This window comes from Parus major, chromosome 19 (genome assembly GCF_001522545.3).
Source record: "Parus major isolate Abel chromosome 19, Parus_major1.1, whole genome shotgun sequence".
NCBI lineage: Eukaryota > Metazoa > Chordata > Aves > Passeriformes > Paridae > Parus > Parus major.
This window is the reverse complement of record NC_031787.1, coordinates 9481065-9496636: the sequence shown is the minus strand read 5'-3', so window position 1 is coordinate 9496636 and position 15572 is coordinate 9481065. Positions and strand designations below refer to the sequence as shown.

General features: G+C 56.9%; 1 protein-coding gene across 8 annotated transcripts in view; it reads right to left on the bottom strand.

Moving 5' to 3' along the window:
• The window catches only part of RAP1GAP2 (RAP1 GTPase activating protein 2), a 55303-nt gene extending 41949 nt beyond the window's left edge, over positions 1-13354 (bottom strand). For 4 of the 8 annotated variants that reach the window (XM_015646754.2, XM_015646755.2, XM_015646757.2 and 1 more), the window contains exon 1: positions 2536-2777. In XM_015646754.2, coding sequence (XP_015502240.1) covers positions 2536-2762 — 227 coding nt within the window. In that variant the 5' untranslated portion in view covers positions 2763-2777. Of the gene's footprint in view, positions 1-2; positions 128-2535; positions 2778-3825; positions 3945-9083; positions 9159-10959; positions 11077-13249 lie in introns of those variants that run through there. The other 4 variants (XM_015646758.3, XM_015646762.2, XM_015646763.3 and 1 more) reach the window with 4 other exon arrangements.
• Positions 13355-15572: the final 2218 nt, after the last annotated feature.

Sequence of the window (15572 nt, the reverse complement as noted above, 5' to 3'; positions counted from 1 at the left end):
ACCTTCTCCACCCCCAGGCTGGGCTCCACAGCCAGGAGGGGCTGCACAGGGGCCGGGTCCCCGGCACTCCACACCAGGCTGAGCCTGGCAGGTACCAAGGCACAGGTACCATTACCTTTCCCAGGGTCCCTCTCTTGCAGCAACCTCACCCTCATAAAACCCCATGGCCACAGGAGCTCTGTTCCAGGCATTTCCCCAAACATCAGTTTCTGTGCTCTGCTCTGGAGAACCAGCACACTGCTGCTCCTAAAAATAGATCTAGGGCACCTGCTATTGTGACTTAATACCTTACAAGCCTGCCCAGACCTTGTTGATCATTAAATCATGCTGAACTTCAGAGCACGCTGGGGAGCAGAGTGGCTTCCAAGCTCAGCAGCGAAACAGTTCAGGGACAGTGGGTGGCTGGGGCAGCTCCCATGGGACCTGTCCCAGAGTGGGAGCTGCACGAGTGGCTCCATCCGGAACCACGGGAAGAAATAACAGTTGTTGTTATTTGGCCTCTTAGAGTGAGAAGTGGAGAAAAAGAAACAACAACAACAAAACCACACCGGAAATAAACTGCCATGTTTGGGAAACCGCAGTTGCAGTGTTACTGTGAGAGCCGTTTGTCTGCCCTGCCCTGCTCCAAAGGCCGCAAAGTGAAACTCCCCACACCCCACAGCCCTGGGGCTCCCCGGCCCTGGGCAGCACCGGCTCCGGGGACAGCACTCACGATGGCTTTGCACACCCTGTGCATCCCTACAGCTACATTGGGGGCACCGCAATTACCCCCCAAGACGGACGCACTGCTCCGGGACCTCGCTGGCAGCAGATGCAGCTGGTGAGAGAAAAAAAACCAGCAATTTCCAGCCCAGCAGAGGCTGGAAATAGCGAGTGCAGCCACAGCAGGAGGCGGCTGGGTGTGCCCAGGCACCTCACACGCAGCCCCACAGGAAGGGTGGGTCGGCCGGGACCGTGAGAAGATGCAGGTGCAGGTGCGGGGCTGTGGCAGATCCCCTTCTTTTCCAGTGAACACCCAGGGAAGGGCTCTCCCGGCAGCTCACAGAGCTTTCCAGGCAGCGTCTTCCCCAGGGACCCGGGGAGAAGCGCACCGAGCCCCTTGGGAGCTCCCCCCGCAGCTCTCACATGCAGACCCTGGCGTGGTATCTAAAGAAAAGGCCATGTCCTGTTCCCCCAGCCCCAACTGCAACGGTGGCGCAGCCCCCAAGAGCCAGCGCAGCCCCCAAGAGCCAGCGCAGCCCCCAAGAGCCAGCGCAGCCCCCAAGAGCCAGCGCAGCCCCCAAGAGCCAGCGCAGCCCCAAGAGCCAGCGCAGCCCCCACCCGCTGGCACACCCCGTTTTCCGAGCGACTCTCCGGCTTTTCTTTCCCCTGCAACCGCCGAAGCGCAGCAGGAAAGGAGCAGAGCAGAGCTCAGCCGGCCCCGAATGCTGTGCCAAGGAGGGTCACGGCTCTGCTCCACCGCACAGGGAAGCTCCTGGGTGCCCCCCGGGCCGTCAGCGCCCCAGAGCCACTGCTCACAACAGCGACCGCGGGGCAGAGCTGTCCAAGAGCTGCGGTTTGGCCACCACAAAATGAGCCCACGTATCACAAAACTTATTTGAACAGAAATCTATCCAAGTGCACCCTTTCCGTTTGTATGTAAAGAAAACACAATCCGGCCAAGGCAGCTCTCTTGGCTTCAGGGAGGCGTGCACTCCATCCCGGGGGACCCTGCCGAAAGCCTCGGCGCGCCAGCTGCCCTCCCACGGCCCAGTTACTCAGCATTTCCCCCAGCCGGTCTCAGGCAGCTCCCAAGTCCACGACACCTCATTCTCAAAGCCCGGGGCTGCCGTTGTCCAGTCCCAGCCCCTGCAGCCGCTGCGGAGCGGGCACGGGGCAGAGCAGCCTTTTGCCCAAAGCACCGAACACCATCACAACCAACAAACTTGGAACAGACATAAAACACCTCAGAGAGGAGACCTAAAGAGAGGTCAGAGGGAGAACGGTGTCGTTTTCTTAAGCTGTTTCCCTACAGATCAACATCTCTTAGGGGGAAGAGACAGGAGCAAACAGTCCGGCTGAACTCGGGGCACAGGCAGCAGCCGTGCTGCTCTGCTGAGGACAGGCAAGGAACGGATGACCCATGGAGGTGCCACAGGTACTGGGAGCCTGCCCTGGAGCGGGAGGGAGCTTGCTGCACACCCCAAGGTGCCCAAGGTGGCTGTAAGCATCGCTGTCTGAGTGCAGGAGGAGCAGGCAGAAGGGAAAGTAGCGAGAGGAGGGTGCAGGGGCAGACACTCTAGCAGGTACGTGCCCACCGGAGCCCACCGAGCCCTCGGGGAGGTACCCTCACTGCCATCACCCGCAAAGCTCACGAGGTTTTACTGGGCTGAAGCTGTGCCAGGCTTCCTGCTGGCATAGGGCAAGAAGGTCCCTCGCCCGGCCGCGGGGAAGGGCTCTGCACCTCGCCGCTGATTCCTGCTCCGAAAGCAGGCAAGGAAAGCTCCTCACATGGCTCCCGGTAGCGAGAGAGAGATGGAAGGGGAAGGCACCCACCAGCCGTAGCCGCCGAAGGAGACGCTGCGCTTCCTCTGGAACATGTTGGTGGCTCGGTGCTGCCGGAGGCAGCGGGGATGGGACAGGGGCGGCGGGGATGGGACAGGGGCGGCCAGATCGGCGCTTTCTGCCGGTGCTGGGGCGGGGGGACCCCAGCACGTCTCGTCCAGCCGCCCCCAGCGCGGCAGCGCATGCACACGCGCACACACAACCACAAAAAAAGTCATTTCCTTTTCTTTTAGCGGCCACAGGCTTTTCGCAACCTCACGCTGCAAATATCGTATTTCTCCTAATGGCAGGACCACCAGCAATGCCGCATGGGCAGCGCGGCTGAGCCACGGACACCGTGTCGCCCACAAACATAGTGCCCTGAGACTGTGCCGGCCACTAAGGCCCGATCCAGAGGGGCACCGGTGGCAGCGTGGTGGTCTGCCTCTCCCTCTCTGTCCCCGAAATGGTAGCGCTGCAGTCATAGCACCAGGCTGGCTCCCTGGTAGGGGAACCTCCACCCACCCCTCCACTGCCCCTCAGGGAGCATCCCACTAAAGGCATCAAACCTCAATAAGCAAAAAACCCATCACTTCATCTCTCATGGCAAACAGAAGCCACCATCCCAGAGCCCAGCAAGGCATCTCCCACCAGCTCCCAAGCAGCTGCCTGTGGCACACAGATTTTCCTTCCTCTGGTTCCCCAGCTCTATAAGGCTGAAATCGCATCTGCAGCCTGACCACCACCAAAACCCCCCTGTCCTTTAACAGCCAGGCTTCAGAAATCCCATGGAAATGGAAATGCTGACATCTAGCTGGGTATGACCTCCCATCCATCACAAATCCCAAGAAAACAGATACTGTTCCCTGCATCATGCTTTGGGCACTGTAGGGCACAGTAGAGCCATAGGGAGATGAGCCCGGTTGCAGGGTGGGGCGTGGTGCCCAGAGGCTGTACCTGGTGCCCGGGTGTCCTCACACCTTCCACCTCCCCAAACCAAACACCAGCGCCCACCTGCACTCACTCAGAGCTGGGCTACGCCAGGGGATCAGGTGAGGAGGAAGGATGGGAAAGCCGAGCCACCTCGGCCGTGGAGAGGCAGGGGGAGCTGGGCTGTGCTGGGGCCACAGCACAACCCCAGAGAGGAGCCGTGCGCTGCAGCCAGCATGGGACGAGCTGCTCAGCCACACATCCTCTGCCACACATCCTCTGCCATGCCCACGGGATCCAGGAGTCCCAGAGCTGCTGCAGCTCAAAGCCTAGAAAGAGCCTCCGACTGCAAGGTCCAGCCCCACCACTCACCTCCTAGCCCAGTGATCCACGCCAGCTCCTGGTGCAGACTCACAGCATCCCCTTGCTCTGGCACTCCACACAGTGCTGGCTCCTGGGTCAGAGGCAGCTCTAGCCCAGCATTCTCATCCAAGCACCCAAAAGCTTTAAATTGAGAGACATTTGAATTCTGTCTGATGTGTGAAAGAAAGGAGTGGGCAGAGAGAGGGTATAGGGAGCTGGAGACAGAAATCACTCAACTCCATAGAAAAAACTTGGACTGAAATCCAGCTATTTCAACTCCTACTTTTCTGCCCACAGCCTTAAAGGCATGAAACTATGGAAATTCTTTGAATTTTAGAGCTCTTAAGGACATTATTTAAAAAAAAAAAAAAAAAAAAAAAAAAAAAAAAACAAAGCCATGCTGCAGGCTTTGAAGCCATAATTCAGGTACTACAAAATATCTGGAGCAGTCATTTTCTCGGAGCACATTTGTTCCAGCCTGCATGATCTGTGTCAAAGCTCTGCATCAACAGCAGTGTGACGTTATCATCTCACTTCATCTTCCCCCAGGTCATGTCTTCCTTACACTCCTCCCAGTTGATTTCTGCCAAGCTCTACCAAGCTGCTCACAATTAACTGAAAATAAAAGCTCTGGGTATAGCCAGGCCCTGCCAGACGTTGGAATGAGACCCAGTGCGGCTGCTCCAAGCACAGCCCTGCGTGCAGAGCTGTGGGACAGGGGCGATAGTGGCTGTGGGAAGCACTGACCTTAACTGGAACCACACCAGGAGCAACCTGGAGAGTCCCAGGGAAATGGCCAGTTTAGACCTTTCCCCTTGCAGCACCATTTACTGCATCTTGTTCTGCTGCTTTGGCCCCAAGAACTCGCAGCTGCCGGAGGTGACACAGGAGCAGGAAGGGTGACAGGGACAAGGCAGGACCTGACTCCCCTTTGCTGGGAGGACACCTCAGTCACTAGATCATAATCACTCCCACAGCTCTTCCTCGTGTCATGCTAAAGCACAGAGCCATAAGGAAACATCTCCATTTCCTGCTGTCCAGCAGGGTGTGGGGCAGCCCCTGCACAAGCCCACCTCACCCTGCTCCAGTACCCGGAGATAACTGCAGCTGGCAGTGGTGGAAGTGGAGCTCTTCCTGTTCCCCATCCCCACACAAATGGCAACCCCATCAGCCGCAACAGATCCAGGTGACAAACTGCATTTGAACCAGGCAAGGGTTAAAAATACACCAAGGACCCAACCTCAGCACCCCCGAGGCCACCAGCCTCCCCCACTGCCGGGTGCCCACCGCCTGCCCAGCACCATCTCACCCACAGGGGCGTGCCTCCAGAAATAGACTCTGCAATGATATTTTCTCACTTCCCCTCTTCCCCCTGAGGTATTTCACACAGGCTCAAAAACAAAAAGGAAAAAAACCTTCCTCCTTTCAGAGCAGGCACAGCCAAATCATAACCAAGCAGCCAAAATTAGGGAAGAAAACCCTGGGAGAGGACAACTCCTCATCACCATCTGCACCAGTCTAAGTTAACATCTCCCAGGGGCCTCTGCCAGAGCCAGGATCCCATTGGTCTGACCCAGCCTGCTGAGCAGCCCCTGCCTACTGGGAACAGTGCCATGCTGCTGGTGACACCTCAGAGCAGGATTGTGCCCAGCAAGGGCAGCATAATTCTTCCCTTTCTTACTGGGGTAAGAGACTGATTGCATCATTAGTGCTTTAATATTGCCTGCAGCACTCTGAGGGCATTCAGCTTCCTATTATGATCTTAAAGAAGGTTGTGGGCACACAGAAATATTAGATTTTTGTCCTGACAGGAAGAACATGCTGTACACATCATCAGCTTGACCTACAGAGCAAAGAAAAACAGTGTCCAAATTACCTCTGACTCAGTTCATGGAATATTTTAAACACTATTTTCTCCCCTTTATGGTGCTGCTGAAGTGAAGAGAAAAACTTGATGTCTTAAGTGCAGCTTCCGACAAAGCCCAACTTGCTCTCAGGGGTGGCTCTTCACTGCTCAACAGCTTCAGAGCAGAAGGACTGAGAGGGCTCCCTCGGCCACCAGGCTGGGGAGGGGAGGCTGTGTGTCACCCAAGAGGAGAGCTTTAGACAAAGGACAGGAAAGCCAGAGACCATCCCAAGCCCAAGGCCGTGCACAGCTCAAGCTGCAAACCATGCTCCAGCTCCTCTTCCACATTCTCAAGAAACCATTGATGGCTCATGGACTCATCCCCATGTCTAAAGTGATCTGATAACTCCTCATTTCTGTGGAAATGGCTACAAAACAGATCGTGGAGGAAGCCACCATGTGACCTGCAAAGCATCACTTCTCAGGCAGTTGGCACAGGGGGTACTTACACCCAAGTAGGGCAGCACCAGCTCTCCCAGCAGCCCAGGAAGTGGCCAGGACAGAGGAGAAAAACCCAGGAAACCAACAGGTGCTGGCTGACAACCTGGCCCCCACTCTGGTCAGGTGCCTGTGCTCCCAAAGCCCCACTGTTCCCTCCCACCATCACAGGAACCAGCTCTTTGCTGCAGGGGCACACAGATCATGTCTCATCACGGCCCTGGATGCAGACACCACACGGGGCTCCCAGGCTCACTGAATTCCTCTGAGCCCACTGTGAATTTAATGTATAAAGTTGCTTCTTTACTCAAGTCCACCCATTTTAGAGTCCTGCCTTGCTAGCAAGGGCATGAAATTCCTCTCTCATGAAAAGGCATGAAAAGGCTCTCTCTAGAAAAAACCTGATCAAGCACACAGATTTTCTGTGCCTGTTTCCTCCACCTCTTCCAACCACCCCCTTCCCATGCCAGTGGAGCCCGAGGGAGGATGCTTCATGGGAACAGCAGAGCCTACCCAGGATCCAGCAAGAAGGTTGCTCTGTGTATCCACACAATGCCCACGTGAGTGCCTTGCACAGGATGCTCCAGAGACAGGGCAAGTGCCACTAGCCCCGCCTTGCTCCCTTCTGTGCCTGGTGGCATCCCCGCCACTCCAGCCCCAGGTCCCTGGGCACTGTCACCATGGCTACCTGCATATCCAGTGCACATCCCACACCGCTCCAGTCCCCATGCATGCAGGAGCAGGAGCTCACTGCTCGTGTGCCCAGGCAGTGCAGGGGCTGGTGGAGGGGAGGATGCATCGGGACAAACCTCCCACAAAACCTGTTCCCAGTGGCAGGCTGGCACTGGCAGCTGTGCCAGGAAGCAGAGAGCATTTGGCCCAATTCACATAACAAACACGGAGCAGGGGGGTGGCTGCAGCCAATGAAGAAATTGTGGAGAGACAGAAAAAGAACAGCTTAAACTGAAAACCAGGGCTGGGAAAACATGGGGGCGGGATGAAAGCATGGGAATGAGAGAAACCTGAGCATGCTTTGGCTGGAAATTAGGAGTTTTCTAATCTTCAATACAATCAGTCCCTGGAACAGTTTCCTAATAATGGAAATAAAGGAACCAAAAAAAACCCCAACCCCCTAATTGAGACTCAAAATGTTTGTGAAAATGTTACACAAGACAGTGAAGCCTAGTAGAAGGTGTCCCTGTCCATAGGAGGGGGTTTGGAACTGGATGACCTTTACAGTCCCTTCAACCCGAACCGTTCTGTGATTGTATGATTCTGTGATGCCCGCAGCAGCAGCAGGACACCAGGCTCAGTGACCCAGCATGTGTCCTGGCACCTTCCCCTGATGGGCTGCTCTTCTCAGACACCCCTGCCCTGCACCTCGGGCTCAGCAGCTGATGGGGAATCAGTGGCTGCCCGAGGCTGAGCCGTGCTGGCACAAGGTCAGACCTCAGCAGCCATGGCTCAGTTTGAGGCCAAACCTGTGTGTGGACACTCTGAATGTTGCAAACAAGGCACATAGAGCTTGGACTTGAGCTTTTCCAAATCCTGCTACCTCTTGCCAGCATCACCTGTATTTTTCAACCATTTTGGGTGGGTGTTGCAAGAGCCAGGCTGAAATCAAATCACAGTGAATAAACAGTCTTTCTGGCATCCAGCTTGGAGGCAGATGTTAACTCCAAGCAGGGATTCATCTACCCCCACAAAACTGCAAAACTGTCTGTGGAGAGTGAGCTGTTTTTAGCTCCTGGAAAAAATGTCTCTCCTGTTGCTGCTGAAGTCCTGTTCCTGTTTCCACAGCAGCAGCAGCTTCCAGCCGCCAGAACATCTGACCAGGTCCAGGCAGCAGCAGCAGCAGCAGCAGCAGCAGCAGCAGCAGCAGCAGCAGCAGAGGGCCTCTTTGAGCAGCCCTCACGACCCCGCTACCATACAGATATGCTTAGGGATGAAGGGAAGGAAGGATAATAAAACAAACAAGCAAAGAAAAAGGCATTAAAGGCATTTTTGCTGCTATGGTTATAGTCCCTAGTGGGAGGAACCGGCAGTAGAGGGAGAATGCAGTATCTGTGAAACGTGGTGTGTGCAAGCGCGAGCCTGCTGCCTGCAATCACACCGCCTGTTGGATCTGAATTTAAACTCTTCGGCGTGATTCCAACCCTCAGCAAATCGTGCCTTGTGGACAGATATTATGTCCCTTCTGCTACTAAAGCAACAAGAAGTCTTAAACAAAACAGCAGAGCCTAGAGCGTGCAGAAAACGGCAGAAGCTGGCAGGATCCATCTCACACCCTGCGTTCGCCAGGGATGCAAGCAACACCTCACACAGCCCTCACAGGCTCTGTGCAGCTCCACGCCGGGCACACTGGTTCTCTGCCTGTGGGAATGAGCAGGATGAAGATAAATGCTCAGCCTGGTGAGCAGACATTGCTCCGCTTCCCTGTCAGGGATGAGCTGCAGCCTCGCACAGGGACAGCAGTGGGGAGGATCACCGCAGCAGACTGGGAGGCTCAGACATCCCTTTGCTGTGCAAACACCTGGGGCTCCCCGGGCAAGGAGGTGCCCGGGGGAGGCAGGACAAAGCTACCCGCACGCCACCGGATCCCATCACCCCGACCCCCGGGGACAGCAGGCAGAGCCCCGCAGGGTCTGCTGGAAATCTCCTCCTCGAATGGTCAGTATTTAAGAGCCGTGCTGGCAACCACTTTACCGTCCTCTCACACAAGTGTCCCGGTCCACCGTCCCCGGTCCACCGTCCCCGGCCCTAAGCCCCCGTACAGCCCCCGGTTTCCGCCCCCAAGCCCCTGCCGTGGCACGGCGGCTCCGAACGCAGACGGAGGAGCCGAGAGCCGTGAAGCGGCTCCGCTGGGTCCCCCCGCGCTCAGCCGCTTCCCTGCGGGGCTCCCCAGCCAGGAGCACGCACGTACCGCCGAGGATGGAGCCGCAGCCCCGCGATGCGCCCGCCGCTCGCTGCCTGCGGATCCCGCCGAGGTGGTGGAGCCGGCCCAGCGCGGGGCGGAGCGGGGCGGGGCCGGGCAGGGATGTGCGGGGGTGTGCGGAGCCGGGCGGGGATGTGCGGAGCTGGGCAGGGATGCGCGGGGGTGTGCGGAGCCGGGCGGGGATGTGCGGGGCTGGGCAGGGATATGCGGGGCTGAGCAGGGATGTGCGGGACCGGGCGGAGATGTGCGGGACCGGGCGCGTTCCCCCCACTCCGTCGCGGCCCCGGGATCTCTCAGGCTGCCGAGGCAGAGCCGGCTCCTGCCGCCCTGCCCTGCCCCGTCTAAGGGGCCTAAAGGCAGGAGGGCACTCTCTCCGTCCCTGTCTCCTCACTCCCATCCCTCCGAGCAGGAGCTGGAGCAGGCGGCCTGGCCCGCAGCATCCCTGTGCCCCTGCAGTGCCCGCGGCTGCTCTTGCCGAGCCGAAGTTTACATTTGGGCTGCCTTTGGAGACAAACATTTCATCCCGATGAGAGAGATACAGACACTGCTCATAATCGGCCGCTGGTGTCCCACAGACTCCAGACGGCTCCAGGTAACTGCCTGGGGGAAGATTCCGGGTGACTTTTCCTCTGGGAAATCAAACCAATCCAATTAAATTAACCCCCTAGAGAGACCAAATGAATCTAGTGAAATTAACCCAAACAGCATTTAACATTAATTATAAATTGTTACACGCATTTCAGTTGCACGTGCCAAATGAAACATGAACATCAGGGGTGAGGCTAACACAACCTCTGAAAGCAATTTGCAAAAATTAGTTAAAATCAATAAACAGCACAGTCATTCCAGTTTCTGGAAAGCCTCTCCAGCGGCAGGAGAGGAATTCCCATCGCGGGAAGCAGATGGCAGCAGTAAGCGTGTGTGTCATGGCTCCTTCCGAGAACAGCTGGCACCTCCCTCACGCCCTGCAAGTCTCTTCCAGGTGTGAATGTCACCTCCCTCCGTCCTCGCCCTGCCTGCCCTGCATGAAGAGAACCCACAGCCCTTCCTGTCCTGGGAAATCCAAGTCTTTTGGGCACCTCATTCCTCTGCACTCCCACTGTTGTTCTCACCCATGCAATTCCAGGCAGATAAGTACTTCAGGGCTTTAAGGGCTCTTGGAGCAAAACTGCTGCTGAAGCGGAGAAGGAAGAGCTTTTAGTGTCACAGCCACTAGGGGACTCAGCATGTTCCAGAGCTCTTCGCAGGCTGGAGAACAGGTGGTGCTCTCTGTGTGTCTGGAGGCCCACAAGGCTTTTATGTTAATGGTGTTTTATCATCAAACACGGGATGGGAACCGACAGCGATACATATGCATCAGCAGGAGAGCCACAGAACATGCCTGGGATGGGGCTCCCAAGGGGAGAGTTTAAGCACCAAACAAAATCAGGGGATCAGAACAGATATTTTCCAGTTATCACTGATGGCTGGAGGAAACACAGCCCCTGGCTCCCATCCGTTTTTTAAGTAAATCTCAAGAGCTGCACGCATAAAGTGGATCCTCAACCAAAAGCATGAGGGAGATTACAAGAAAAGTTTGGGCAGACAGGTGATAATTTGACCTTTCCATTGTTTTAAACTAAACAGCTCTTATGTGGTGTTTGCAGCTCCTGGTGAAACCGCTGTGCCTGGAACTTCATTTTAAAGCAAAGCCCGAGATGTCAATGTATCACAGGGCTCATGTATCAGCTGTATCACAGCTCCCAGACAGGCTGGGGCTCAGGAGGCCTGTGTCAAAACTTCAAGGGCTTGTGAGAGAGCAAGCTGCAGGGTATGTGCCAGTGCTCCCCACAGCCCCCAGCCCTCAGCCAGCAGCCCCCCTTACCTGCTGGGGGAGCCCAGGTCTGCCCGGCTGACAATGCGGTGCTGCTGGGGAGAGTAGAGCCACTGGAACGCTGTCAGTGTCCTCTCCTCAATGCGAAAGCGGCCTTCTCGCACGTACCTAAAAATAACATCCAGAGAGACTGAAATATTCATCAGCACTGGATTGAGGGGGGGAGCAGCAGGATGCAGGAGCGGCTGGCTCGCCGGTGCCACTCGCAGCCGCACATCCTACACCACCACGTTCCTCAGTGGCAGCAGAAAATCACCTTACAGCCCATCTGTCTGCATCCCTCAGTGCCCACCAGCCCATGCACCCATGGGCACATGGCTGTGTCTGGGACAGGGCCTCTCTTGAGAGCAGATCCCTGCACCTTTTGTGGGTATCTGTGGGGCTGCTGCCAGCTGCAACCCCTGCCCAGCCCCCAAGCCACTCAGGGCCCTCAGGGCCCCAGTAACCACCATGTGCAGGAAAGCAAAGAACAAACATTCCCAAAGGAGCACAGGACATTCCCCTGTAAAGCCCCAGGGGACAGAGGTACAGCACCCCCTGCTCAGAACCATCATCTTGGGGCACAGCCTGCCCCCAGCCCCCACCCACCCCCCAAACCCCAGGCTATCACTGGCTCCAAGGCCAAGCTAAGGCCTTTCTAGCATCCCTTCAAATGCCAGGCCAGATGTCGAGGCTTATCAGGTAATAGTCAAGTGAATTGATGGTTATGAATTTGATAGAAGAGTATGTGTTCCCTGTAAAGTGAGTAAAATTCTGGTAACTGCAGTTGTTTCCATCTTTTGGAACAAAATCCTGCTGCCTGCTTCCGTCCCAGCAGTCAGCTGCACTTCACTCACACTCCTCTGAACATGAAATTTCATCAGCAAGTAACTAATAACTTAAAGCCCCTGTAGTACTGATTGGAGACACTTGCACACACAGCTGCAGTATCCATGAACCTCAGCCAGAGCTGGAGAGAGCTCCTGTCCCTTTCTCTGCATATGGATGCACCTGGAGGTTCATTCTCAACATTAATTGCAGGGATGTGCCTTCACTGTCTGAATGGGGCCAAGGGGATGTTCCACAGTGCCATGTGCCCCCCAGTTGCTGCTGCTGGGCTCTGCGACCTGCCTGAGCCCACTCAGCCCAGCACTGTGGGGTCCTGTGGAGCTGGGGGCAGTGAGTGCAGGAACTATGACTTCCCACTGCAGCTGAAGGAAACCCAAAAGGCTCCCTGAGCATCCCCAGCACAGAGTGACCTGCCAGCTTTCTGGTTAAAAGCAAGCACGGTGCAATGCCAATGCTCCCTGCAGCTCTGGTATATGATAACCCTGCTCAGAGCAGAGGCAGGGAAGCCAGGGTGTCCCTTGGGAAGTGAGGGTGAGGCAGTGGGGATGCAGAGAGCCAGGCCGTGCAGCTGCTATAACAGTTTGTCCAAGTGTGTGAAAGATAAAAAGTGTCCTTGCAAGGAGGAGGGGAACGGGAGGGAGAAAAAGCTTCATTGGCTCCCACCCTGCCGACTTGTCTCGGTTAGAGGGGTTCCCTCCCACGGCTGGGGCGCAGGCACCCAGCGCCCGCCTGGCTCGGGCTCTGCTCCCGCTCAGGGCCCCGTCCCAGCGCTTCCATCAGCATCCCCACGGAGCCAGCCAGCCCCGGCCTGGCATCGCCGCAGCGCCCTGCTCAAAAGTCACAAGCTGCGGACGTCACAAACTGCACAATTCAACATAAAAGAACACAGACAAAGCTTGTTCTCAATGTCAGCCCGTCCCGGCTGCTCCGGGCACAGACAGTGCCCTGTGCCAAGCCCCGTCCCTGCACGCCAGGGATGGAGGAGCCTCAGCACGCCACGCGAGTCCCGGGGACTCCCCCGGAATAAGGAGACCTCGGCACGCTGCCGCTCCCACGCTTCTTCCTCAGCGGGCAGAACCCTTTCCCAAACGCAAAATGTCTTCGAGATCAGACTCCTCTACCTCTGCCAGCTATCTCCCCTCCCAGCAGGGACCCGCCCCCTCCCTGCACCCCATGGGTCCCCCCCGGCTGGAGCAGCCGCCCCGCCGGGACCCCCCGCTCCAGCCGGGACCACGCGGCGCCCCTGGGAGCACCCCTTAGGATCCCAGATCCATGGCGAGGTCCCGTGTCCCCTCAACCCTACTCGGGATCCCCCCAGCCCGAGATCTCCTCCTCTCCCAGCCTGGAAGCATCCCCCACGCTAAAGCCCAGCCCGCCTGGCAAGCTCAGCCCCTGCGGGTCTCCAGCTCGGGTCTCCCTTGCCGAGAAAGCTCCCCCAGCCCGCCGCACTCACCAGCGCACCAGCTCCCACCGCCGCTCCCCCGCCGCCTTGCCCGAGGCCATCCCGGGGGTCCCGCCGGGCAGGGGGGGCCCGCAGACCCCGCTCGGAGCCGGCGGCGGCTCCTCCGCAGCGGTCCCGGGGCTGGGGCGGCTGCGCCTGTTCCTGCGCTCCGCTCCCGCCCCCTCCGGCGCCCCGGGGGCCCGGGGGGGCCCGGCCCCGGCCAGGTGCGGGGGGGCTCTGCCCGCTTATGTAAAGCGTTACGCAAGGTTCCCACCGGGGCAGCCCCGAGGGCCGCACGACGCCCCCGGTACCTCTCTGCGGACCCCGGGGTCTCGCCCCGACCAGCTGGATCCCATCCGGGGCTCCAGGGAAATGTAGGTTTCCCAGCCTTTCAAACACTTTCAAACAGACAAACAAGTCTGCGCTGAGCATCCCAAAGTGACTCGGGAACGGCCACCGGGGGAAAGAAACCCTGTCAGCCTGGCCCTCCCCAAGCCCCTCCCCATCACCCAGCCCCTCACAGTGTGCAGAGGTGAGCGGGGACCACACCTGCACAGTCTGGGGGCTGGACTCCGCCCTTGGGTCTGTCACGGTCCTTGCTCACTGTAAGAGCACCCACCCAACCCACCCGGCAGAACTGGCAGAACTGTTCTCCCATAAATTCAAAGTAAAACCTGCCGGAGCCGGAGTTTCCCTCCCAGAGCCCCTGGGTGCTGCAGGGGGCTCAGGAAGAAAACCGCACGTGCAGTCAGGTGTTACTTCAAGGAGCTTTAAACCATACTGAAAGCTGTTTCCCAAAAGTGCTGTTCTGGCCCCAAATCCTCGCTTTTCTGATCTTTGAGAACTTTATTTCACAGCTCACCAAATTCAGCTACTGCATCTGCAAGCCAACAGCTTCATTTAAAGCAAATAGTGTTAATTACTCAAGTAAATTCCTATTATTGTTAGTTCTGAAGTCCTGCTGTTGTTGGGTGCAAACACATCTGAAGGGCATTGACGCTTTCCTCACAGCTGGGGAGCAGAGGCTGCTTAGCCATGGAGAGGCTGTGCCTTACCTGGGCCACAGAAAAGGAATTGGGATAAGGGTCTCCCAAATCTGGGCAGTGACCTGCTGTCCAGTGGGGCTGCCATCTCTACAAGTTATGGGCTGAAGGCTGGAGAGAACAACGTGCCCAGAGAGAACATGTCCACGTGCCAGGTGGGCAGCTGGCAGATGGGATCCCCCACAGGAGGCCAGGACTTGGCCCTCTTGGGTGTTCCAGCCCAAACGGTGGCCAGGAAGCCACTGGTGCATCACAGTTTTGGTCAGGAAGCCCTGGGTCAGCAAGACAGGGCAGAGCCCAGGAGCTGAAATGGACCCCATGCTTGGGAGGGGAGAGAGAGCTCACAGGGACGGCCGAGCTGCTCCCACCACTCCCACCACTCCCACTGCCCTGAGCAGAGCCCTGATGGCCCCTCACTGGCACCGAGCCCAGCCTCAGCTTCTCTCCAGCTCCTGCACCAGCTGCAGGTCATGGGCAGAGAAGCAGCGACGGGATGGACTTGAGGGATGAGAGAGAGGCCAGGAGGGAGCAGAGGAGAGGCTGAAACTCGCCCTCCTGCCCCTGGAACCCCGGAGCTGACCCACACCTGCTTCAGCACAGCAATTTTTACAGACCTGGGAGATTTAAAAATAAAAGCAACTTTCATTGAAAAAAAGTTCTTAGACCATTTTAAAAATCGGACTGTTCCCATATCACATACACATAATGCAGAGGAGCAAATTGCATTGCTTAGCTCAAGCAAATATCCTTATGAGTAGATATTTTCCAATCCCTGTGGAAATGTTAAGCTAATGTTAAATTTATTAAAACCCTCCAGCTTTTAGCCTTTAGACTTTAAGGAGCTTCTTATTAGGGTCTTCAAAGCAATTAGAAGACACACACATACTACATTTCAATTAGGTTGAAAAATAATATCTGAGGCAAAGTTGAACTCATTTATAAATTAAATGCAAAAATCCCCCTAATAATTAGCCCAGGGGTGGGGGGAAAAAGCTCTGGTCGCAAAGCACTTCATAGACACCCTGGAAGGGTACATGACTCAGGTTAACTCCAGTGCACACAGAATGCAGCTCCCATTGGGAATCAGCTGTTTGGTCACGAATCAGTCACCACTGAACGGACCCGGCCCTGCCCAGCCCTCCCCGGGCACCTCCCGCCTGCCAAGCCCCGGCTGTGGGGGCAACAGAACGGGCACAGCGCCTGCAGAGCCTGGCATGGCACCCAGACAGACACACAGACAGACACAGACACACAGACACACACAGACACACACAGACACACACAGACACACA